The sequence below is a fragment of the Lepus europaeus genome, chromosome 10, assembly GCF_033115175.1.
Source record: "Lepus europaeus isolate LE1 chromosome 10, mLepTim1.pri, whole genome shotgun sequence".
Taxonomy (NCBI): Eukaryota; Metazoa; Chordata; class Mammalia; order Lagomorpha; family Leporidae; genus Lepus; species Lepus europaeus.
Genome location: NC_084836.1, coordinates 84,349,680 through 84,373,279, shown reverse-complemented (window position 1 = coordinate 84,373,279; position 23,600 = coordinate 84,349,680). Strand labels below are relative to the sequence as shown.

The following is a 23,600-nucleotide window of genomic DNA, read 5'->3' as shown; positions in this document are numbered from 1 at the left end:
ACTACTTTAAATTTCCTGGGGCTGGGGCATTGTCCAGCAATTTCATTTACTTAACATACCTGCAATCATTTTCTTAAACCTCCAACCTATTTCTCTGAAACAGTGACATGATGGCTTTGCATTGTTATTCTGCTGCTGTTATGCCTGAGGGAATTACCAGAGGGCAATGGTAACTATAAGCCACAGTAGAAGCAGATCATTGGAAAGGAGGCTATCCTGACCTTTTCAGGCAAGAGGATGAGTGAAGGCTATGGTTAACACTTCTGAGCAGGTCTTGCCTCCTCCTCAGCAACTGCCCAGTGCCGTGCTGGGGTCTGACAGGCAGGCACTATGGACCCCACTGAAGCCCCTAAGGAGTTTGTGGGAGGGGTACATTCCAAGGCCTTCAACCTAGACTTCAGTTGCGGTCTCAAGTGACCAAAAGCGAAAAGAAAATGCAGATCCCTGATCTCATCCACTTACACAAGAGGGGATACTGAGGCCCAAGAAGGAGAGATCCTGCCCAAGGACACACAGTAGGATGAGGCCGCCCTGGAGTACAAATCTCCTTTGCACACCAGGTGCTGCCAGCCTTTCTGAGGGTGCTGGCATCAAGTCCACAGGGCTCCTAGAAAAGCTGTTCTCAAGCTGACATCATTTTTCATTGTGAGAACCTACTATCTGGTGAGCATGGGGATAGGGACTAAATGGACACAGATAAATATGTTTTGCTTACTATGAAAAGAGTGCAAGATCCCCACTTTAATTTATACCAAAAGAATATCAATCACCATCACCAAACATGCTCATTATCCCGCTGTGATCAGAATCTTGTGGGAAGTTTAGCTAGTTGGCCGGCTGCCTTGTAAATACAGTCCTGAGGCCTCCTGTCAGATACTGGGAATCAATGGGGGTGCAAGTATTGATTCTGGCTCCCATCAGGCTGTGGGAATCAGCACACCAGGTACAATCCATGAATGCTGGGGACGGGATCGTGGCTTTACCGGAACAAGCACTGGAAGGTGTGAGGCCGCTGGGGCAGAAGAGCAGGGAAAAGGAGACAGGAGAGAGAAAGGACAAGGAAGAGGCAAAGAAGGAAAGAGCCGGGGAACACGGAGAGAAGGGTAAGAAAGAGAGAGGGCAAAGGAAGAGACAGGGAAGGCGGGAAGGTGGAAGAGAGGGAGAGGGGAGGGAGGGACAGAGGGGAAGGAGAAGGAGCAGAGGGAGGGGAGAGGAGAAGAAGAGAAGAATCTAGGCTGCCCTAGAAGATTTCTCAACCTTTTCCATTTTTGGAAGGAAATATTAAAACACACACATTCCACAGGTAGTAGGGTGATGGACAATGGTTTCTTTTTCATTTATGTTTTCTCCAACTCTAAGCCAGTGATTCCAAAACAAGGATCTAAAGGAGAAGTAAAAGAACATTTAAAGATACTTTTGTTGGGTTTGGTTAAAAAAAATCATTTGCCTATGTATTAGAAACTATAAAATCTAAAAGAATCACTTAAAAAGAAAAAGGCAGAACGAAACAAAACCAGGAGGTACGAGGGGAGTGATGCTTTGCACCTACTGTGTGCCACGCTTTCCGCAGCCCCTTCTCACCTCTCCTGGTCCCTCTCTAGGGCCTCGTGCTCGGCTTGCAGGCTGCTATGGAGCCCTGACTGCTCAGTGCTGCCGTGCAGAGCGGCCAGTTTCTGCCTCTGCTCTTGGATGTCCACACCCAGGGTGGAGCGCCTCTGCAGGGCCGAGTGCCTCCTCTCCAGCTGGGCCACGGCCCGCTCCAGCGCCTCTCTCTGCTGCTTCTCCCGGGACTCAAGAATCTCCTTCTCCTTTCTCCTCACTTTCTCCTCCTGACGGGCGACATTGGCCGTGAACTCAAAGGTGGCTTGCAGCCTCTGCAGCTGGCTTGCGCTGGCTTGGTACTGGGCGAGCTGCTCTTCTTTTTCTTCCATCTCTTTTTCGACTTGATAAAGAGTGTTGTCCAGGCCGAGCGCGCCTCTGTCGAGGATCTCCACCACTCTCTGCTTTTCGTCCAGTAGCGCTGGCAGCTGATTTTGCAGGAGGTTCTGGAGCTGGCGTTCTTTATATTGCAGCCTGCTCTCCACTGGCTTCATTTTCTCTGCATCTTGGGTCACATGGGCGACATTGGCGACACTCTCGTCACTTCTAGCCAACAACCTGGCTTCTTCTTCATTTTCACGTCTGAAATGCCCCAGGGTTTCCTGTTCCTGTTCAACTTCTTTTTCCAGGAGGTCTTTCTGCTGAACCAGGTCTTTCTCCAAGTTCGCCAGCCTGACGAGCTGCCTTCGCTTGAAGTCTAAGAACTGTAGCTGGGCCCTCTCCAACTCCTCGCGGTCGACCTCCCCTCCGGCCCGGGCCTCCCTCACGTGCAGGAGGGCCTCCCGGATGCCTTCCAGGTCTCTCCTGTCCTCCTCCACCCGCTGCACCTCCCCGCACCGCAGCAGCTGGGTCATCTCCTGCTTCTCTCGCAGCTGCTCTTCGAGGTGGGCCACGAGCAAGGTCTGCTCCCGTTCCTGCTCCTCCAGCCTCCTCTTTTCCAATGCCAGCTTGGCGCACTGCTCATCTTTGGCCCTCTGCAGCTGGTCCAGCTCTTGAAATATCTGAAGCTTCTCAGCCTTGTCGCTGTGGTTGAGCGCGCGGAGCCGCTGCAGCTCCTCCCTGACGCGAAGAAAGCTCTCTTCTTCCTGCTTCTTCTTCTGCAGCTCGATCTCCTGCTGCTCCCGGAGCCTCTCCTCCTCAAACTTTTCCTTCTCGGCGAGCAAGTCCTTCAGCTTGTTCTCGATGTGGAAGCTGCGGCGTTTGAGGCTCTCCTCCTGCTTGCGAATCTGCCGCTGCACGATTTCTGTCTCCTTGCGCTGGGTCTCCACCTCCTGCTGCATCCGCTCCAGCTCAGCCTTGTCCGATTTCTGCTTCTCTTCCATTTCTTGTATGAGTTTCCTGCGAGGCAAAGACGGGCCAATCGTTATCTTATCACTATGTTCAGATGTCGCGCTCACGTTTCCCTAACTGAAACATTCCGCAAACGCGTAGACAACGTGGAGCCAAAACCCATCCCTCAGATAAAAGAGGAGGAACTGCTGTCCTTTGATGTTTTTGGCAACATGCTGTTCAACATTTTTTATTCTCTCATTGTCCAGCACACCATCGGCCTGGTCTTCTGCGCCAGCCTGATATCATCTCTGTGTGGCGTCTATAATCATGTGTTATGCATGATATAATTAAAAAAGGCCCCTGAGCTCAAAGAGAGAGAACCATGGCCAATTTAAATTTAAGTGTGAATAATTTTATTCAGCCCGATGACTAAAACTCAACAGAAGTTCAGTTACATGATGACATTAAAGGAAAAATACTTCTGCTGTCTTCAACTCACTGGGGTCGAATATCAAAGTCAAGATAATTGACAATTCATTGTTCCGGCTCAAATAACTACATGCTATTTAGCATTTAATCACTAGTTTAGGTCAAACGGTGATCACCAGATGGTCCAAAATATTAGTTTATTAATGGATCACACTGATAACTAGGCTCTCCACTTGAGGATACGCCTCAAAGGCACGAATCTAGAGGTTCCATGTTATGTTTTCTCTTAGAGAACAAATGATTCTCACCAGGGCCTCAATCAAAGTGTTGGGGTAGAGATGGCCTTGGAAAGCAGAGCCGTGTAAGAATATGGACACATGTCCTCCACTTCCTGACCTACCAAACATCCATCTTGTATGACACTGAAAACTAAACTAATTCATTCGAGACAATGACTGGAATCTTGTCTACAGATTTTCTATGTCTTTATAAGGCTTTATTCCAATGCCTATCCTTGCTCCATTTCTTTGGTTGTTTTAAACAGGACAGGAAAAATGGAGAAGAAGAAAATACAGTTTAATCAAATAATTATTTTGGATCATATAAATACCTATTCAAAAAAATCAGTGAAACAGCTGAAATACCAACAGTCAAACAACACAAAAATGGTGTGACAAAAGGAGGGGGGTATAAGGAAGGGAGAGTTCTATATATTTGAGAGGCACAAAGTGGTGGAGAGCAGAGGGAGAAAGCACACTCACACCCACTGGGTCACTGCTCAAATGCTCACATGGCCCCAAGCTAAGGGCTGAAACACTTGGATGAGCCAGGAACTCATCCAGTCTCCCACATTAGTGGCAGGAACTGACTCACCTGAGCCACCATTGTAGCTGCTCAGGGTCTGCATCAGCAGGGAGGTGGGGTCAGAAGTAGAACCAGTGCTCAAACCCAGACACTTCACTGTGGGATGTGGGTGCTTTAACTGCTGGGCTAAACACCTGCCTCTGTCTTAGCTCTTTATCCTTCCCTTCTTTCACTCACCTGTTTGGTTTTTTAAAACTAAAGGGATATTGGGGCTGGTGCTGTGGTACAGTAGGTTAAAGCCCTGGCCTGAAGCACCGGCATCCCATATGGGCGCTGGTTCTAGTCCCAGCCGCTCTTCTTCCAATCCAGCTCTCTGCTATGGCCTGGGAAAGCAGTAGAAGATGGCCCAAGTCCTTGGGTCCCTGTACCCGCATGGGAGACCTGGAAGAAGCTCCTGGCTCCTGGCTTTGGATCGGTGCAGCTCTGGCCGTTGCGGCCATCTGGCGAATGAACCAGCAAATGGAAGACCTCTCTCTCTGTCTCTACCTCTCTCTGTAACTCTGTCTTTCAAATAAATAAAATAAATCTTTAAAAAAACTAAAGGGATATTATAAAGAAATGATATTAACTTTTGAGTTAAATTTAAATAAATAAATATCTGATACGTTGATTTTAATCAATGTAGTAATTTTCCCATTGATTCTTTCCTTTTTCTTACAAATATTTTAAGATGAACCTTAAAAAAAATTGTAAACATGAAGTAAAACTAGCCAGATTAAAAAACAAAAACACAACACACAGTTATTAGAGATGTAAATTGAAGACCCCGAGCAAGATGGAGGTATTAAACCAGAGACAGGTGAAAGTTGTCCAACCCAGACACAGAAATCCACAGACAGGAACACTGAAACTCAAGCCCAAGTGCCTTACCTTTTACTTTCCAATTTCTCAAGCTCCTCACGTTGTTGCCTCTCAAATTCAAGTCTAATAAAATCAGATGAAAATGGGTCATTTTTTGGAAACACATTTTCTTTCTCTCATTCTCTGTATATAGACAGTCACGCATTACAAAGAGCCCCAGTTCTTCATGTATTGCTGTTAATACCATGGATTAGCAGGTTCAAAGTATATTTTTTGCTCTATGACTATGATTAGAAATTAAATATAAATTTGGGTACTTCACATTGAAAAGAACAAAATTTACTTGAAGAAAAACAAACAAAACTTCAGTGTATTGATAAAGCAGAATTAAATAAGAATTCTAAATGATAAACATGTCTACTTCATGTAGCTTAGTCACTGATGAGTATATAAAAATGGAGAATCTCTACCTTAGACAGATGGGTCCTTTTATAGGGAAAAGACTGCAGGCAGGGAGGGAAAGAGAGAGAGAGAGAGAGAGACAAAGCACAGACAACAATTAAGAAAAGCATTTAACAGGGGGAAACATCAAGAGAAAACCAACAAGTTATTTAAAAGCTAATAGCCATGCCTAAGTTGAAATACCTGTTTATGAATAATAATTTACAGTAATTTTTTTCATAAAGCCGATAATCCAAAAAGTTAGCTCAATTGTGTTTTGCACTTCTCATGACAATCACAGTAATGAAGACAACTGAGCACCAACCATGATTGTGAAGAGAAAGTCAGATTTTTATGACCACAGCCATGCACTGCGTGTATATTTCATCGAGCTCTTCCCTGTAATTAGTAAGTATGAGTTATAGGAGCTAAGCTACTGGGATTACGAAATCATGAACAGATTCACCACAGTGCTAGCAAAATAGAGGGAAATTTTAAAAACAATTCACTAAAACATTGGTAATGCAAGTTGATTTTTTCTCAAACATTAATTATTGCAAAGCTTCTCTATCCCTATTAAAGAAAATCCACTTAATCCAATACATTTTCCTGCTATGGAAGATGGAAGATACAGCTTAAAAGCTGAATTATAGGGGAAAAAAAGCCATAAGTGGTTTTCCTTGGCTAACGCGCAGATGCAGACTGGTTACACAGTGGCTCTTTCAATGATCTAATATCTCAAGCAGATCACTCTGCCATGTAAGTTGGACTACTGTTGAGAATATTTTGTCTGAGGACTTAGCAAGGACACCTAAGATCGACTACCTGATAGGTGCTGTGCTGAGTTACATGTGCTACCACCCTGTGTCCTCCCAGCAAACTCTGATTGCAGCAAATTGTGCAGCAAATCTATTTTACAGATGAAGGAGTCAGAGCCAGCATATGTTAAACAACCTATCTAAGGTCATAGCAGTAATATGTGTGTAGAGCCAGGATTTGAACCCACAACATCCTGCTTCCAAAACACCTTCTATTAACTCATTTTCTGAGTAATACTCAGATGTGGGACATTTAAAAGAGTATTAAATGTTTCTTTGAAACTTGTTATATAGGGCTATATTTATCCTACTTTCAAATGAAAATAATCTCCAGCTTATTTAAAGCATTGCCATCCATGAGAAATCAGTCACATACTTCTGAGAGATCTTCAAAAAAGTCAGGGGAAATGTGTATTATGAAAAAAGGTATATGCATGGGCTTCAAAGTTGATTTACATCAAAATAAACTTATCTTTTAATTCTGTTTGCCCATGAACCTTTTGAACCACCTCTATATATATAAGCTTTTGCCAGTCACTGAGCCAAACCCATATGTCATTAAGTAGAAACAGGGCTTCATTAAAATTGATATATAATTTATTTGAAAGGCAGAGTTAGAGAGAGGGAGGGGATCTTTAACCACTGGTTCACTACCCAAATGGCCCCAACAACTGGAGCTGGGCCAATCCAAAGCCAGGAGCCAGGAGCTTCTTCCAGGTCTCACATGTGGGTGCAGGGGCCCATGCACTTGGGTCACCTTCCACAGCTTTCCCAGACACATTTGCAGGGAGCTAGATTGGAAGTGGAACAGCCAAGACTCAGACCAGCACCCGTATAGTGGTGCTGCAGGTGGTGGCTTTGCCTGCTATACCACAGCACTGGCCCCCAATCATGCTCTTTTATGTAACAATAAAGAGAACTTTGGGAAGACTTCCTAGTCAATATAGTCACATTTAAGTATAGGTTAGTCTTCCTGGAGATATTTACAGTCAAAAGAATGATTGGATAAAATACTTCTAAAGCCAGATGATTTCCCTAATGGGATTATCTTTCTTCTCAATTTTTATTTCCTTGGGAATAGCAGTGCATCAGTAGGCACTGCTCTGACAAGGTCACACATCGGAAGCCGAAAGCCACAAGGAGAGTCGAGTGCTTGGATTAAAACCTATCAGGGCCAGCGTTGTGGCTCAGCGGGTTAAAGCCTTGGCCTGAAGTGCTGGCAGCCCATATGGGCACCGGTTCTGGTCCTGGCTGCCCCTCTTCCAATCCAGCTCTCTGCTATGGCCTGGGAAAGCAGTGGAAGATGGCCCAAGTCCTTGGGGCCCTGCACCCACATGGGAGACCCAGAAGAAGCTCCTGGCTCCTGGCTTTGGATCGGCGCAGCTCCGGCCATTGTGGCCATCTGGGGAGTGAACCAGAGAATGGAAGACCTCTCTCTACTTCTCTCTGTAGCTCTGCCTTTCAAATAAATAAAAGTAAATCTTTAAAAAACAAGACAAAACAACAACAACAAAAAACTCTCATCTGAGGAATGTTTACAATGCACAGGTTCTTTGCTTGACCTTCGGCAGACACTACTCTCACTCTGTCCTACAAACTTCAGGAGGTGTGCAATTATCATCCGCTTTACCAAGCAGGAAACCAAACCTCAGAGTACATCGGCTTCAGAGGGAGGGCTGTAATCCAAATTTAAAGCCTGTGCTATCAACCAACGCAGCTGTTGTTAACAAGCTGCACGATCTCAAGGTTATAAAAGCTGAGTGTTAATATATAAAATATATAGCACAATATTTTAACTGAGCACCCACTTTTCTGTTGCTTTTGTTAGTACAGAGTCAGGCAATGTGCTAGACACAGTGACTTCTGCCCCACAGGGTTTCTGATCTGTAAGAGATCTGGAAGACACTATCAAAAGTGGCTACTACTCCCAGAATTTGGTAGAACCTAGGACGATCAAGGAAAGCTGCCTAGGCCATTCTTTCCAAGCACTGCCTGGGCCATTCTTTCTCCCACATGATACAGAAACTCAAGGAAAGTTCAATCAAGTCAGGTCTTGGCTTACTGTGGGGGAAGCTGCGAGACCTGAGGCACAGAGGACCACAGATGTCAGACGATGTAGGGCTTTGGATGTTATGTAAGATTTTGAACTCGATTGTAATGACAAAGTCAGAAGTACATTTTGGAACTGAGTTGCCTGAGCGCATAGACACCTCGTGCTGTGTCGAGGCTGAATGGAAGAGGAGCACTGCTGGTGTTGGGAAGCCAGGAGACAAACAGGGAAGCTGTCTCAGTGACTTAAGTAAGAGACGATGGACATAGGACCTAAGACAGCAGGGATGGAGAAATGAAGATCTCCCCTGACATTCAGGAGCTGACAGAATTTGTCACCCGGATGAACTCTGTTAGGGGTTGTGACAAGGAAGGAAGAGTCAAAGCGGAGCCTCGGGTTTCTGACCAGGAAGACTCAATGTAACTGCCAAGAAGTTCAGCTTCAAGGTGAGCGGGTCAGAATACAAATTCTAGTGGCTGTCAGGCCCTGGACCAGTTATTTAAACCTGGATGCCCCGTTTTCTTAGATGCTGAAGGGAATAATGGGCTCAATATCAAAGGTTGATAATGCACACATTGATGATCAAAGGTTGATGATGGCACACATCCACACATCGGCGCACACTGGCACATCCACCGAGGTAAGGAGGAAGCAGTGCTGGTGGCCAAGGTGCTAAAGGCCAGGATAGTGGTTGATATCCACAAAAGATTCATCCATACCCGGCAGTACTCTGAGTACCTTGCATTTCATGAATTCCCAAGATGACCCTGAGAAGTAGGTGTCCTCAGTCTCCCCCATTTCACACAAGAGAAATGCCTACATCACTAAGCAAATGGCAGAACTGGGCTTGACTCGGGGGCCACAATTCGAGTGTCTTCCATTGCTGGCTTTCCAGAAAGTGAGCTCATTCTTACACATGGAGATCCAGAGTCTCCAGACGGCCACCCAAACTGAGACACTCGGCACCCAGGGGGACACACACAGTATTTGGTTCTCAGATGCTTACGAAGGACCAGGAGAGAAGACTTGGGATTCACGAGCACTTAGGTAGACACTGAAGCTACAAGAACGGGTAGGGATATCCAGGACATGTGCAGAAGAAGAATAAAGGAGATTAGGGCAAAGTCTGAAGACCACACACATTGCAATGACTGGCAGAGGAGGATGGGCCCTAAAGTGAGCCTAGGGTAGGCAGTTCGAGAAATCAGGAAAGGGTAAGCAGACAGTAGCAGAGGGAAGAGTGTTTTGAGAAAGAGGATGGGATTAGTTGTATGAAATGACTCAGGACCATCAAATAAAATGAGGCCCAAAGGGCACCTACTTACCTTGAGATAACCTTTACTAGCCTGGGGTCAACTGCAGTAGGTCGAGGAGTAAGGTGGGGGATGGGTATGTGGAGACTGAGAATAAATTGGAGGAAAGCATTCTTGGCAATTTTAGTTGCTAAGAGGAAGAGGTAGTTTTAGGCTTCATTTTAACAGATCAAAGAAACTTTTGCATGTTTAATCCTGCTATAAACAAAGCAGAAAAGAGAGAGATGAAATGAGGTAGAAAAACTTGGAGATATGCAAGGAATAGCAGATGGACAGAGGTCCCCAAGCATGCAGGAGAAAAAGGGCAGAACTATGGCTAAGAGCATAGCATTGGAATGAGTTTAGCCCAGATAAAATCCTGGCTGCTATGGGACCAGAAAAGAATCTCTTCCTAAGCTTCAGTTTCCTCATATACAAACAGACTTGCAAAGAATCCTGGTCCTCATTAGGGAAGGGGATCCAAGAGAGCACATAGGCAAAGCTTAGCAGTTGATGGATATTACCTATATTTTCATAATTTTTCTAAGATTTATTTATTATTTTGAAAGTCAGAGTTATAGAGAGAGGGGGAGGGAAGGGGGAAAGGGGGAGAGAGAGAGAGAGAGAGAGACAGACAGACAGACAGACAGAATCTTCCATCTGCTAGTTTAATTCCCAGATGGCTGCTACAGCTGGAGCTGGGCTGATCAAGAGCCAGGAGCCAGGAGCTTCTTCCGGGTCTCCCCATGGGTGTCAGGGGCCCAAGGACTTGGGCCATCTTCTGCTGCTTTCCCAGGTGCATTAGCAGGGAGCTGGATTGGAAGTGGAGCAGTCAGGACTCAAAGTGGTGCTGATATGGGATGCGGCATCCCAGGCAGTGGCTTAACCCACCGCACCACAGTGCTGGCCCGTAGATATTACCTATTAACTCAGTGGGATCCACAGCACAAGCAGGGAAAGCTACTCTGAGAAAGGGGAGCCCTGCTGCTGGGACAGGAAGCAAGGAGAAAAGTATGGATGGAGGCAGATGTGGGATTTGAGGCTGCTGTTCCCTTAGGATTTGTGTATTCTCTGTGAGATCAGAAACAACATCCCTGCTAAGAGTAGGGAGAAATATTGACATGCTCAATGGTGTAAGGAGAAGGTATGGTATTTGTAATAATGTAGAAAGGCTAATAGGCAGAAGAACTGACCAGGAAAATGAGCAGAAAGGGCTGGCAGGGCATCACTGAAGCTGCAGGAGGTACTGATCTCTGTCGATGTGGTTTGCTCACAGAGCACTGGGCACAGATGCATGGCCAGAGCTCGAGGCAAGAAGAGAGTTCAAAGGTTAGGGAGTTGGGACTCTGGCACGTGGAAGAACAAAAAGGCCACCTAAGGATTTAGGAAAGGGATGCCTCAAGTATTGGGATGAGGGCTTGACTGGACAAGGAAGTCTCTGAGGACAAGACAGGGTTATAGGAGAAAGTAAGACGTCAAAGACATCTCCAGGCTGAAGAAGTGAGTACTGTTTAAATAACTAGATCGTAGGATGAATTATCCACACAGACTCACCCAAGGGGACAGCTGGTCTTAGAAAGACGGAGAAAGCCGGCGCCGTGGCTCAACAGGCTAATCCTCCGCCTTGCGGCGCCGGCACACCGGGTTCTAGTCCCGGTCGGGGCACCGATCCTGTCCCAGTTGCCCCTCTTCCAGGCCAACTCTCTGCTATGGCTAGGGAGTGCAGTGGAGGATGGCCCAAGTGTTTGGGCTCTGCACCCCATGGGAGACCAGGAGAAGCACCTGGCTCCTGCCATCGGAACAGCGCGGTGCGCCGGCCGCAGCGCGCTACCGCGGCGGCCATTAGAGGGTGAACCAACGGCAAAGGAAGACCTTTCTGTCTCTCTCTCTCTCTCACTGTCCACTCTGCCTGTCAAAAAAAAAAAAAAAGACGGAGAAAGACTCAAGAGGAAACATCTGGAAGGGGAGGAGATGACAATAGTAAGAGGCAGAGTAGGAAAGGCAGATGCTACAAGTGAGCAGATGACAGAGTGTCCCACCGGCACACAGTGGTCTGGGAGCAGCCTCGGGGAGGGACTAAGAGCATCTGGGTAAGGAAATCATGGACTTCTCCTTGGAGTTTTTATTTTAGGATGCTTGATCAAGCTGGAATAAGAGAGAGAATCTGAACCTGGATGGATCGCAGCTGCCAACCCCAGACACTTGTGGTCACAGCTCTGGCCTCTCCATGGAAAAAGCATCAATCGATACAAGAGAGGCAAGGAAACAGAGAGGTCCTTATTTTAACTCTTAATGGGGAGGTGTCACTGTTTCTGTGATCTGTTTCTTCTTCTTAAGATTTAGTTATTTATTTGAAATTCAAGTTACAGAGAGAGAGAGGGACACACACACACATACACACACACACAGAGAGAGAGAGAGAGAGAGAGAGATCTCTTCCATCTGCTGATTCACTTCCCAGAGAGATCTCTTCCATCTGCTGATTCACTTCCAAGATGGCTGCAATGGCCAGGGTTGAGCCAGGCTGAAGCCAGGATCAGAAGCTTCATCCAGGTCTCCCACGTGGGTACCAGGGATCAAAGCACTTGGGCCATCCTCTGCTGCTTTTCCCAGGTCATTAGCAGGGAGCTGGATTGGAAGTGGAGCAGCCAGGACTTGAACCGGTGCCCATAAGGGATTCTGGTGTCACAGGTAGTGGCTTTACCTGGTACACCACAACACCAGTCCCTGTGTCCTGTTTCTAAAAGAAAGCTTGGTTGCTACCAAAAGCAGTGAGTCTTTGGTAAATAATTATTTTCATTTCCTCAAATATAAGATAGGCAATTTAAAAACAAACAAACCAGAAAGATGCTCAGTCTTAAGACAAAGTCACAAGCAGTATGAGAAGGAGTCATAATTCCAAAGTTAGGGACTATATTTTAAATATGTGGTGAAATGAGCTATTGCTGATACTGTGTAATGACTGTTAATTATTATATATCTACTAATTATACTTTAAAATGTACCTGTTCCCATAATCAATGATAATTATGTCAGATGGCAAGCCTCAATAGATTATAAAATATAAATGTGAATATAGCAGTATCAAGAAAAGAATATTAGCTATAATTATATTTGAATGTAGTTTCACTAAAATAAGTGTAATTTACCATCTTACTTTACTGGAATTATTGTGGTCTACAAATGCTAATTTTCTAAGTGTTATAATTATGAGGAAAACAACAAAAAGATGTACTTTTTGCAGCTGTTTTTAGCATTTTAACATGACATTTGGAAGTATACACACTGTGTTAGGTCCAACAAAGAAGTACAGCATATAATCTATTTTTATCAGAAATCATCTTTTCTTTCGCATTAATAGACTCTACTATTTTTAAAAAATTAATAGGCTTCTATCTTTTTTAAAGACTTATTTACTTATTTGAGAAGCAGAGTGACAGAGAGGAACAGACAGGGACAGAGAGACACAACTGGTTTACTCCCTACATGTCCCCTACAGCTAGGTCTGGGCCAGGCTGAAATCAGGAGCCTGCAACTCCATCTGGGTGTCCCACAGGTATGCAGAGACCCAGGAACTTGGGACATCATTCCTGGTTTTCCCAGGTGTGTTAGCAGGAAGCTGTATAAAAAGTGGAGCAGAGAGACTTGAACTGGCACTCTGACACAGGATGCTGGACTTGCAAGCAGAGGCTTAACCCAATGAGCCATAATACCAGCCTATAGACTTCTGTAATTTTTATATTTCTTTAGTCACTGTCCATGAAAAAGTGAGGGAATAGAAATATCTCAGTTTGTATAATTAAATGAAAATAAGACTAATAGGAAGAAAGGCAGGAAGGAAGGCGAAATGAAAGCTGGAATGAACTGGAAGAATAAATATTTGCATCCTATGTAGGTTAACGGTGATTAGTTTCATACTTCTAATGTCATTTCCCTTTTAAAAGTAAGGAGATGGCTACCCAAGTCCAGCCAACCATTGGGCTGGCGGTTGGAGTAGGGGGTGGACAGGAAAGGTGATAGAGCATATAACCAGAATGGAGATCTCACCTGGCAACAGAAAAAAGCTGAGGCACTCTTACTGGGAAAGCCCCCTGCATGGGTTTTCTACTCTATCATCTCAGTGAATACATAATCAGATAAAATTCTTGGTCAATGTGTAGGCCTAGATTGTTTCCTAAGTGACTTTTAGGTTATCCTCAATATAGGGATGACTTCCTGGGTGTGTACCCTGTGTACCTGCACAGGACCCTAAGCTCAGAGGGGATCCACACTTGAAGTTCTCTTGTCATCTTCAAATTCCTTTAATATTGAAAGAAAAGGTCCTGTATGTTGGTTACGTGTTGGTCCTACAAATGGTGCAGCTGTTTGTGATCCTAAGTATGCCATTTCTCAAAGGACCCCTGGCCCACTACTGGAATGGCTGCTTGTCCTCCTCAGTCCCACCACCCATCTTTCACAAGAGTCTAGGTTCTGACCACAGAAGGTTCCACAGTGGTTTAGACCAAAATGACTGCCTTCTTTCACCACCCTACCAGTCCTCAGGGACTTTCAACCAGTTCCAAATCACTTTAAAAGTGAGCAAATCCCATGGAGAGTGGGGGATCTTAAGGAGCAAACAAGGAGTTTGGCTTTTGGGCACTGGTGTTTGGGCTGGTCTCAGCACATCTTCTCCCTGACACTGCAGATGTTCTTTGAAGGCTAAGCAGAAAGCAGCTGCTCCCCAGGGACAGGCACAGGGAAACCGAGGAGAGGAAGAACCATCCATTCATCCAGTCTCTGATTCTTCATGGAGAGGCCTTGCGAGTCTTCCCAACTGGCATCAACTCTCATGCAACTTTCATCAGAGAGCCAAGAATGACTTCTTTGTACAGGTGACTGGAGTTTCCACACCACTCACACTTCTCTTCCTTTTTCTCAAAGTATTGTCAGGTCCTCCTACAGCAGACTTACATACAACTACGTTTCAGGGTGTGTGTAACAAGATGAGGGTGGGTATGGGAGGGAAACGGGCTTCATGTTGCAATTTAATCTGGGAGGTTGAGAAACTAAACCCTTTTTAGATAAAAGTTACAGTTTATAAGAAATATCTAAGGCACTTTGGGAATGGTTTTCAAATGAACTTTTAAATACCTGATCTACAAAGTTCTTAATGAAGACTTTGCAAAGAGCCAATCTTAAGCCTTTTGAATTAAAAATGGAAAATGCCCAGAGAAACAATGACTGCTTTAAGAAATAATAAAATTTGATACTCTAAGCATGTTCACTAAGTGTCTCCCTAGCCCATTTCTTGGAACAGTGGTGTAACTTGCTCTAATAAAAACAGCCAGGACCACAGATGTTAACCCTGGAGACTCCCCTGAACCACCATAAGACCACAGGTTGCTTGAGCTGGATGGGAACTCTGGAGAGATCATGCATTCAACTCAGCACACACCTCGACAGCCTGCCCTTCCCTCTTATTTTCTGGGCCTGGAGATGTCCAAGCTGACCTCCTCCTCCTTAAGACAGCCAGGAGCAAAAACCACCTCTTCAATTCCTCATCCATTCTTATGTCAGCTCTGGATTTCAGTCTCACTTCCTCAACCAAACCATCGCACCTTCTATCCTAGAAATGGATTCCTAAAAGTTCAAAATAATTCATGATTCCAAAATAAATCCCTCCCTGTTGGGCAATCCAGAGGAGTGTGTCACAGGCACATGCCACTCCATGCAGCCACTCACTCTCTGGGGATGATACATGCTTGTCCAGCACCTGCTGTGTTCAAGGCAGGACTCAGAACAGACAATGGACACAGCACCTCGGAGCACTCTTAAGAGAGTCAATCATAAGTGAAAGGAAACATGTTGAAGGATCATATATCATAGAAAGAAAGGCATATATTTGACAGGAAATGGGGTAAAGCCACATCATTTATGGCTGCAAAGATAACAGAAGGCCCATGCAGGAGCATTAAGCATTGAGAAAACTTGACTAAACTATGGCAGGCACAGTGTGGTGAGTAGGGGACAAATCTAGTGGAGGAAAAATAGGAGAATAAAGTCAAATTAAAGGTATGCAAAGGAGGCAATATACAGCCTCATCTGGCTACTATTAAATAACAGGAAGTCATGAGAAATAAAACCAGGTCTTACTGTTAACAGAGGGTGGGGGCTGTTTCCCCCTCTTTCAGGCAGGGGTTCTTGAGTACAGAAACTCTCCACCTGGGCTATGACTTGAAGGTTGTTGTCACGGCACAGTAGGTGTTTAACCAATGATTGCTGTGGATACTGCTTTGAAGCCAGTAGATGAACTTCAGAGTCAGAAATCCGGTCACAAGGAGCCACAGATGACTTGGGAGAGGAGTTGCCAAGCAATGCAGGTCTATCTTTGCTTCAAGAATCAACAACTTTTGGGGGCTGGCACTGTGGCACAGCGAGTTAAGCCACTTCCTGAGTGTCAGTTCAGATCCCAGCTGCTCTGCTTCTGATTCAGCTTCCTGCTAATGCACCCTGGAAGCAGCAGCAGAAGTCTTTAGTCTCTGCCACCAACATGGGAGACTGGGGTGGAGTTTCTGTCTCCTGGCTTGGTCCTGGCCCAGATCTCACTGTTGCAGGTATTTGGGGAGTGAAACAGCAGACGAAAGATATCTCCCCACCCTCCTCCCTTGCAAACAGATGGAACAGAGATTAAAAGAAAGAAAAAGAATTAACAACTTTTGACACTCCTTAACTGGTCATGATGAGATCAGTTCACTCTGGCAAATACAGAAGGTACAGGTGAGTAAAATTCCCAGGTCACTACTGTTGCACTCTGGTACCAGCCTTTACAGCTATGCATGCATAACACAGTTGAATAACATGTAATTGTACAATTCAGACCCACAACAATTTATGCATGTAATCTTCTATTGTTGGAAACATGCGTGCTAGACAATTCTGGAAAAAAAAGAAGTCTGAAGGGACCTACACTGGTAGCCCAAGAAAATGATAGTTTAAGGAAGGAAAAGCTGTGGGGCAGCATTGTGGTAAAGCCTCCACCTGTGATGCTGGCAACCCATATGGTCACCGACTCCTGTCCCATCTGCTCCACTTCCCATTCAGCTCCCTGCTTATGGACTGGGGAAAGCAGTGGAAGATGGCCCAAGTGCTTGGGCACCTGCCACCCATATGGGAGACCTGCAAGAAGTTCCTGGCTCCTGGCTCCTGGCTCCTGGCTTCAGCCTGGTTCAGTCTGTCTGTGATGGTCTTCTGGGGAGTGAACCAGTAGATGGAAGATTTCTCTCCCTCTCTGTCCCCCTCTATCTCACTCTCTCCCTCTCCTCTTGCAGCCTCTCAAATAAATAAACAAATAAATCTTTTAAAAAAAGAAATAAAAGGATAGCTGTGAATATTTAGGGGCAAAGAGAAAAGAGAAGGCAGGAACAGCGGAGTTTGAAGACACAAGGAAGACTTAAGATGCACCACAGTGCCACTGCAGTGACAATGTACCACTGAAGAGAAGTGCTGTACAGGTCTGTTCTGCACAAGTGTACACCCTTGGCTTCAATGCACACGAAACACGGCACACTAAAATGCCTCACCAGTATGCTTCTCCTTCTCAGAGAGGATGGCTGGGGGTCTGGGGCATGCCTTCTGCTCTCCTGCTGGCCTGTCCACACTGCCCACACTCCCACCTCTACTGCTGAGCCTGTTCTTTTCTAGTCTCCAACCCAACAGCCCATTCCTCTCTTTCCTTCTCTCTCTCCTTGACATTTCTCCTTTCCTTCCTCTCCTTGCTGCTTTAAATCAAGCAGCAGCTGCCATCAAATAAAGAAGCCTGGGTGTGGATTTAGCTGACAACACAAAGTGGACAAAGGTGTTGTATTATATTCTCATATATAATGAAAAAATATAATTAAGTATAAGGAATAATCACAAGGTTATCCACAATTTACATGAAGAAAATGGTTCTTAGTGTTCTTAATGATTAGGCAAAAATTAAATGAATTATGATAGAAACACAGAATGAAGAGACATGTTCAATGGCCTGCAAAAAACTTTGCAACAAAATATTAAGAGAAAAGGAGAATACAAAACTATATATCAGTAGGATCTCAATTTTTTTTAAAGATTTGGTTATTTATTTGAAAGGCTGTGTGTGTGTGTGAGAGAGAGAGAGAGAGAGAGAGAGACAGAGAGAGACAGAGACAGAGACAGAGAGAGATCTTTCATCCACAGATTCAATCCCCAAATGGCCACAACTGCCAGGTCTGGACCAGATCAAAGCCAGAAGCCAGGAACTCCATCCAGGTCTCCTATATGGATGTCAGGGGCCTAAGTACTTAGGCCACCACCTGCTGCCTCCCAGGATGCATTAGAAGGGAGCTGGATGGGAAGTGGGGCAGGCAGGATTTGAACAGGTACTCGGATATGGGATGCCAGTGTCTCATGTGGCTGTTTAACCTGCTGCACCACAATGTCAGCTCCTCAATTTTGCTTTTCTAAAACATGTATATGATACAAAATTATAATATCTGATATACAATATGTACTTTAAAATACAATCAAGTATTATAAATGTAAATCAACTATTATTTCTTTGTGGAAGGATTACAAATACATGTGATACTTTATCCACTTATAATCTTTTATAATAAGCATTTTATAATAATAGCTATATGTTCAAAAACATTTTTTAAAATTTACTTTGAGGCAGCTGGCACTGTGGCGTAGTGGGTAAAGCCACTGTATACAGTGCCGGCATCCCACATGGGTGCTGGTTCATGTCCCAGCTGCTCCACTTTCATCCAGCTCTCTGCTATGGCCTGGGAAAGCAGTGGAAGATGGCCCAAGTCCTTGGACCCTGAACCCATGTGGGAGACTGGCAGGAAGCACCTGGCTTCTGGCTTCAGATTGGCCCAGCTCCAGCAGCTGCAGCCAATTGGGGAGTAAACCAGCAATGGAAGACCTCTCTTTGTTTCTTTCTCTCTGCCTCTCTGTAACTCTACCTTTCATACAAATAAATAGTATTTTTTAAAAATCTACTTTGATTATAGCAACTCTCTCTCTCTCTTTTTTTTTTTTTTTTTTTTTTGGATTCTGTCTATCTCTGACTCATTTCCATTTGTTTCTATCAACGGTGGCAATAAACCTTAGCAGATCATGAGATGTGGAACTGCAGGTGGTGACAACACATCTGATGTCACTGAATTGGGAAATAGTTACTCAAGATTGCAATAATATCTCTGATAAAAGAAAAGGATAGAAAAGTCTCCTTGGGGAGTAATTCACACACACACACACACACTCAGTCAATAATTATCCCTCAAATACCCACTGAGCAGTAGGGGCATGGTATTGAGAAAACCAGAACCTTTCCATTAACCACAGAGTCCAAGAGCAAACACACTGTTGCATCAACAGACACCATCATCAACTACTTACAGTGTAGACAAGGAAAGATGGTGGATGCCACGAGTGAATAGACAAGGAAATAAAACTTGGAGGAAGGGACTTTTAAAATGAAATTCTGGAGGCTGTGGAAGATTTTACCAGGCAAGGAGCTGCTGGACACATTGGACAAGTGTCCCCGGAGAAGGGAACAGCATATGCAAAGATCTGGGAATAAGCATGAATATATTTCACTGGAACCCTTGGCTGAATCAGTAACCTGCTCTAAACAAACAAGGTCACAAGGTTTGGAGAGAGGCGACATGTAATCACGTCAATGTCATAAGTTATTTCAAAGGAAAATCAGTCACATAGGATTAGGGGGAAATTTACTGTCTTCCATCCTTGCCCATAACAATCATTCATCAGTTTCCTAGGAAAAGTCTCATCTGCGCAGTTGATCTTTAAAATTCAGCTTTAGATTGTGCAATTATAAATGAGTAAAGAACAAGAGAGCTCACTACTCAGAAAATGCAAGCTCAAGTAAATAAACAGATTGTTCTCGGGCAGGCGCCGTGGCTCACTTGGTCAATCCTCTGCCTTGTAGCGCCGGCATCCCATATGGGCACCAGATTTTGCCCCAGTTGCTCCTCGTCCAGGCCAGCTCTCTGCTGTGGCCCAGGAGGGCAGTGGAGGATGGCCCAAGTGCTTGGGCCCCTGCACCCACATGAGAGACCAAGAGGAAGCACCTGGCTCCTGGCTTCGGATCAGCGCAGCGCCAGCCATAGCAGCCATTTGGGGAGTGAACCAACGGAAGGAAGACCTTTCTCTCTGTTTCTCTCTCTCACTGTCTATAACTCTACCTGTCAAAAAAAAAAAAAAAACCCAGATTGTTCTTTGAACATCTTTCTGCTCATTTGGAGAATAGAAAATGCAGAGCTCAATGTGTAAAGCAGCTCACTGTGGAGTAATATTCAAGGACAAAAAAGAACTAAAGCAGAGATGGCGATTAACACGAACCTGTTAATGGAAGAAGCCCAATTCTTTCCAATGCTGTCATCACAAGTTTCCCACGTCTGTATACCTTAAAAAGCTATTTAAGACAATCTATAGCCACTGTAAAGTCAGTAAATGGTCCATTCAGAAAGCAAGACAACTGAGACCAAAAACTAGAGAAGAAACCAGCTGCAGCAAACTCGACTTTGAAAAATGGTAAGACTCGGCAAAATCAACCAGCAGAGATAAACACAGTAAATAACCAGCAGCTAAAACATGGGCTAATTACCAACTTATCAGTGACATAAATAGTACCCACGACATGTATAAAACGTTCATGTTCAAGGTCAGCAAGAAAACCAAAGGTAAGGCAGTTTATAAAGCAGAAGAAAGTGAGAGCGAAGAGGGAAGACAAGTGTGCTGGCAGGGCACTGTGCTTACAAGAAAACATGACCTTTCCTCCCAGACGTGCAGGGGCACTGTGGCCTCATCTGATGGTGCAAACTGTGTCAAGGACATCTCTATGATGTTTCTGGGGAGAGTGAGCTCCCCTTAGTTCAGATTTGCTACACGCCTAGGCTGGGCACTGGGGAAACAACACACCAGATCCTGTGCCCCTCTGCTCGATGCTAAGGCTCAAACAACCACATACCTGGGTATTGATGTCTTCTTACTTTCTCCTTAATGTGATGTATGTATCCTCCTACTTTAGCAAAGCAGATAAGGAGCCAGGAGATAAGAAGGAAACAGGAGATAGGGAGGAAAAACCAACTACTACTTTCTTTTGATTAATTCTTGTTAGTTGGCCAGACGTCCTCACTAGCATCCTGGAGCCTCTGGCTCTTTGCACCCAAATCCCAGAACTCTTCGCGTGGAATTGGGTTCCTCCCAGCTTTGCATTCCCGGACTCCACTCTTAGTCTCGACCTTTCCCAGAGCCAACCCCAGTCTGCATTCGAGTACAACACACAGCTCAGCCCGGGAAGAACGCAGTGCTTGTTGAACTTCTGGTGCTAATCAGGATGCCCAGGGCAAGCTTGTAGAGACAGCCATGGCTGGAAAGATCCCTCAGACTCAAGTTCCTGTAAACGTAGCAGAGAACTGCACCTAGGAGAGTGTATTTCACTGACAGACTCAGTACTTCAAGGGGATTTCTTTAAAGTGTCTTCGGGGTGGGGGGCGGGGTGGAAACGCATACATTATCAGTGTGGACAGTGGATACAGGTGTCAGCATCGTATAGAATAATTTGTGAATGTGCATCAGAAGACTTAAAACTACAGTTTCTATTCTGGCAACCCCACCTCTTTCTTCTCCCCTGAGGAAGTAATCATAGAAAAGCACAAAGATTGAGCTACAAATTTTTTCACTTCAATAGCTTGCAAGGGTTGAAAACTAGACAATAAAACATCTACCAGTAGAAGGTTTAACTTATCATATGGACATTGAAGTGATGTAGAAGAAGATTTAGGAAAGAAAAAGAATGCTAAGTGCAAAAAGAACTCTTTGAATTCAGCATGAAGCCCTCTTGGTAAAAACTGTAAAATATAAAGTTTATTGTCTTGTTCTGCTTTCTGCTGTTATAATACCCGAGACAGGGTAATTTATAAAGAGCACAGATTTCTTTCTTTTTTTCTTTTTTCTTTTTCTTTTTCTTTTTTTTTTTTTTTTGACAGGCAGAGTTAGACAGTGAAAGAGAGAGACAGAGAGAAAGGTCTTCCTTTGCCGTTGGTTCACCCTCCAATTGCCACCGCGGCCGGCGCACTGCGGCCGGTGCACCGCGCTGATCTGATGGCAGGAGCCAGGTGCTTCCCCTGGCCTCCCATGTGGGTTCAGGGACCAAGGACTTGGGCCATCCTCCACTGCACTCCCAGGCCACAGCAGAGAGCTGGACTGGAAGAGGAACAACCAGGACAGAATCCGGGGCCCCGACCGGGACTAGAACCCAGTGTGCCAGCACCATAGGCAAAGGATTAGCCTATTGAGCCGTGGCACCAGCCCAAGCACAGATTTATTTCTTAACAGTTCTAGAGGCTGGGAGGTTCAAGAGCATGGTGCCGGCAACTGCCAGAGGCCCTCATCCAGCATCATAACAAGCCAGAAGGGCAAGTAAGCACACACAATACTGAAAAAGCAGGTGGGCTCATCCTTTTGTCAGGAGTCCAGTCTCAAGATAATGGGTGCACTCATGGCCTGACCACCTCTTCTAGGTCCCACCTCTCATGCCTGTTAAAAGGGAAATTTAATTTCTGCATGAGTTTCGGAGGGGCCATTCAAACCATAGCATGTACATATGAAATGCAAATATGTGAGAGTGTGTGTGTAGGTAGAGTTTGTATCCACAGGTTCTGTATCTATGGGTTTAACCAACTGTGGACTGAAAAGATTCCAGAAAATAACTTATATCTGTAAGGAGCGAGGAGCTAAGAAGGAAACAGGAGATAGGGAGGATACATATAGTCTTTTCTTTTCCTTGTCATTATTCCCTAAACAATACAGTACAACAAGTATTTGTTCTGACAGGGTATTAGGAATTAGAAGTAGTGCAGAGTTGAGTTAGAGTCTATGGGAGGATGAGGGTAGGTTACGTGCAAACACCATGTCATTTTATTTAAAGGACTCGAGTACCTGCAGCTTTGGACATTGGGGTCAGGAGGTTCTAAAGCCAACCTCCCATGGACACAGGGCATACCTGCACATGCAGAGAGAGACCAAGACAGACTCAGAGGGACAGACAGTGGACAGAGGTTTGGGCTACAACAGACAGTAAAAATACCAACTCTGCAGCCATTGCTGCTGCATTGCGGCATCTACATGCCCCACAGTGAACATGTTAAAACAGGGAAATAACGTTCATTAACGGGCGTCTGTCTTCTTGCCCTGGTTGCTGATGACCTCAGACTATCTTCAGAGTTAGGGGCTTCCCACGCCCACCAAGGCCTTCATTGGCCCTGATGCCTAGCAAACCCGATGTCACCACCCTCCTCGCAGGAAGCCCCTGGGCCTGCGCACCAAACACAGGGCTCCTCCTGACTGCCAACAGTTATTTCGGTCTCACTGGAGTTGAAACCCAGGTGTTTCTCCTCTTTGGGATTTAATTGTCCAAATATATCTATTTAAATGAGTTCACCACTGTTTGGTGCTTAGAGGAGGCTATGGTGCTGGTAAAAATTTCTTTTATTTTCAAGATTGAAATAAACTGGGAACAAACCTAGTTTTGCTTTGAGCACTTTTCAAGAAGCTGCAACACTTCCGCACCCTGCCAGGTTAGCTGCCTGTTTGCTGTCTCAGAGTGAGGCACGGGACGCCGGAACTGCCGGCCCTGTTTCTTCTTAGAGACACTGCGCCAGTGGAATCCGAATGTTTCCCCTGCAGGGAAACTTTCTCCTGGCAGAGACCCTGGCTGGGCACTTCTCCAGCGTGGAACTAATTCCCAAAGGAAGTCACCAGGCTGCTTTGCCTCATCCAAAAATTCCCTGGCACTAAGTACAACGCATGTGTGTGTACAAATCACAGCTTCAAGGGAGCTCGAGACGCGGGCCAGCAGTAAGTTCCAAAACTGTGTTCGAAACGATATACACAACTTTATGTGCCCAGCTGGGCTGATAAAATGTTCTTGGGTAGCAAAGACTTAACTCTTAAAATCTCCCAGTCTTGCTGTAAGTCAGAGCAGGGGAATTTCTAGACATGAGC

The 23,600-nt window shown here is 45.1% G+C and overlaps 1 protein-coding gene across 7 annotated transcripts in view; it reads right to left on the bottom strand.

Annotated features, from left to right (window-relative positions):
- Positions 1-23,600, bottom strand: part of KIF16B (kinesin family member 16B) — a 328,211-nt gene that overhangs the window by 122,537 nt on the left and 182,074 nt on the right. For 5 of the 7 annotated variants that reach the window (XM_062203838.1, XM_062203844.1, XM_062203841.1 and 2 more), the window contains exons 18-20: positions 5,436-5,468; positions 5,035-5,088; positions 1,582-2,937 (exon numbers count right to left, since the gene is read on the bottom strand). In XM_062203838.1, the coding sequence (XP_062059822.1) occupies positions 1,582-2,937; positions 5,035-5,088; positions 5,436-5,468 (1,443 nt within the window). The remainder of the gene's footprint in view (positions 1-1,581; positions 2,938-5,034; positions 5,089-5,435; positions 5,469-23,600) is intronic. The other 2 variants (XM_062203839.1, XM_062203842.1) reach the window with 1 other exon arrangement.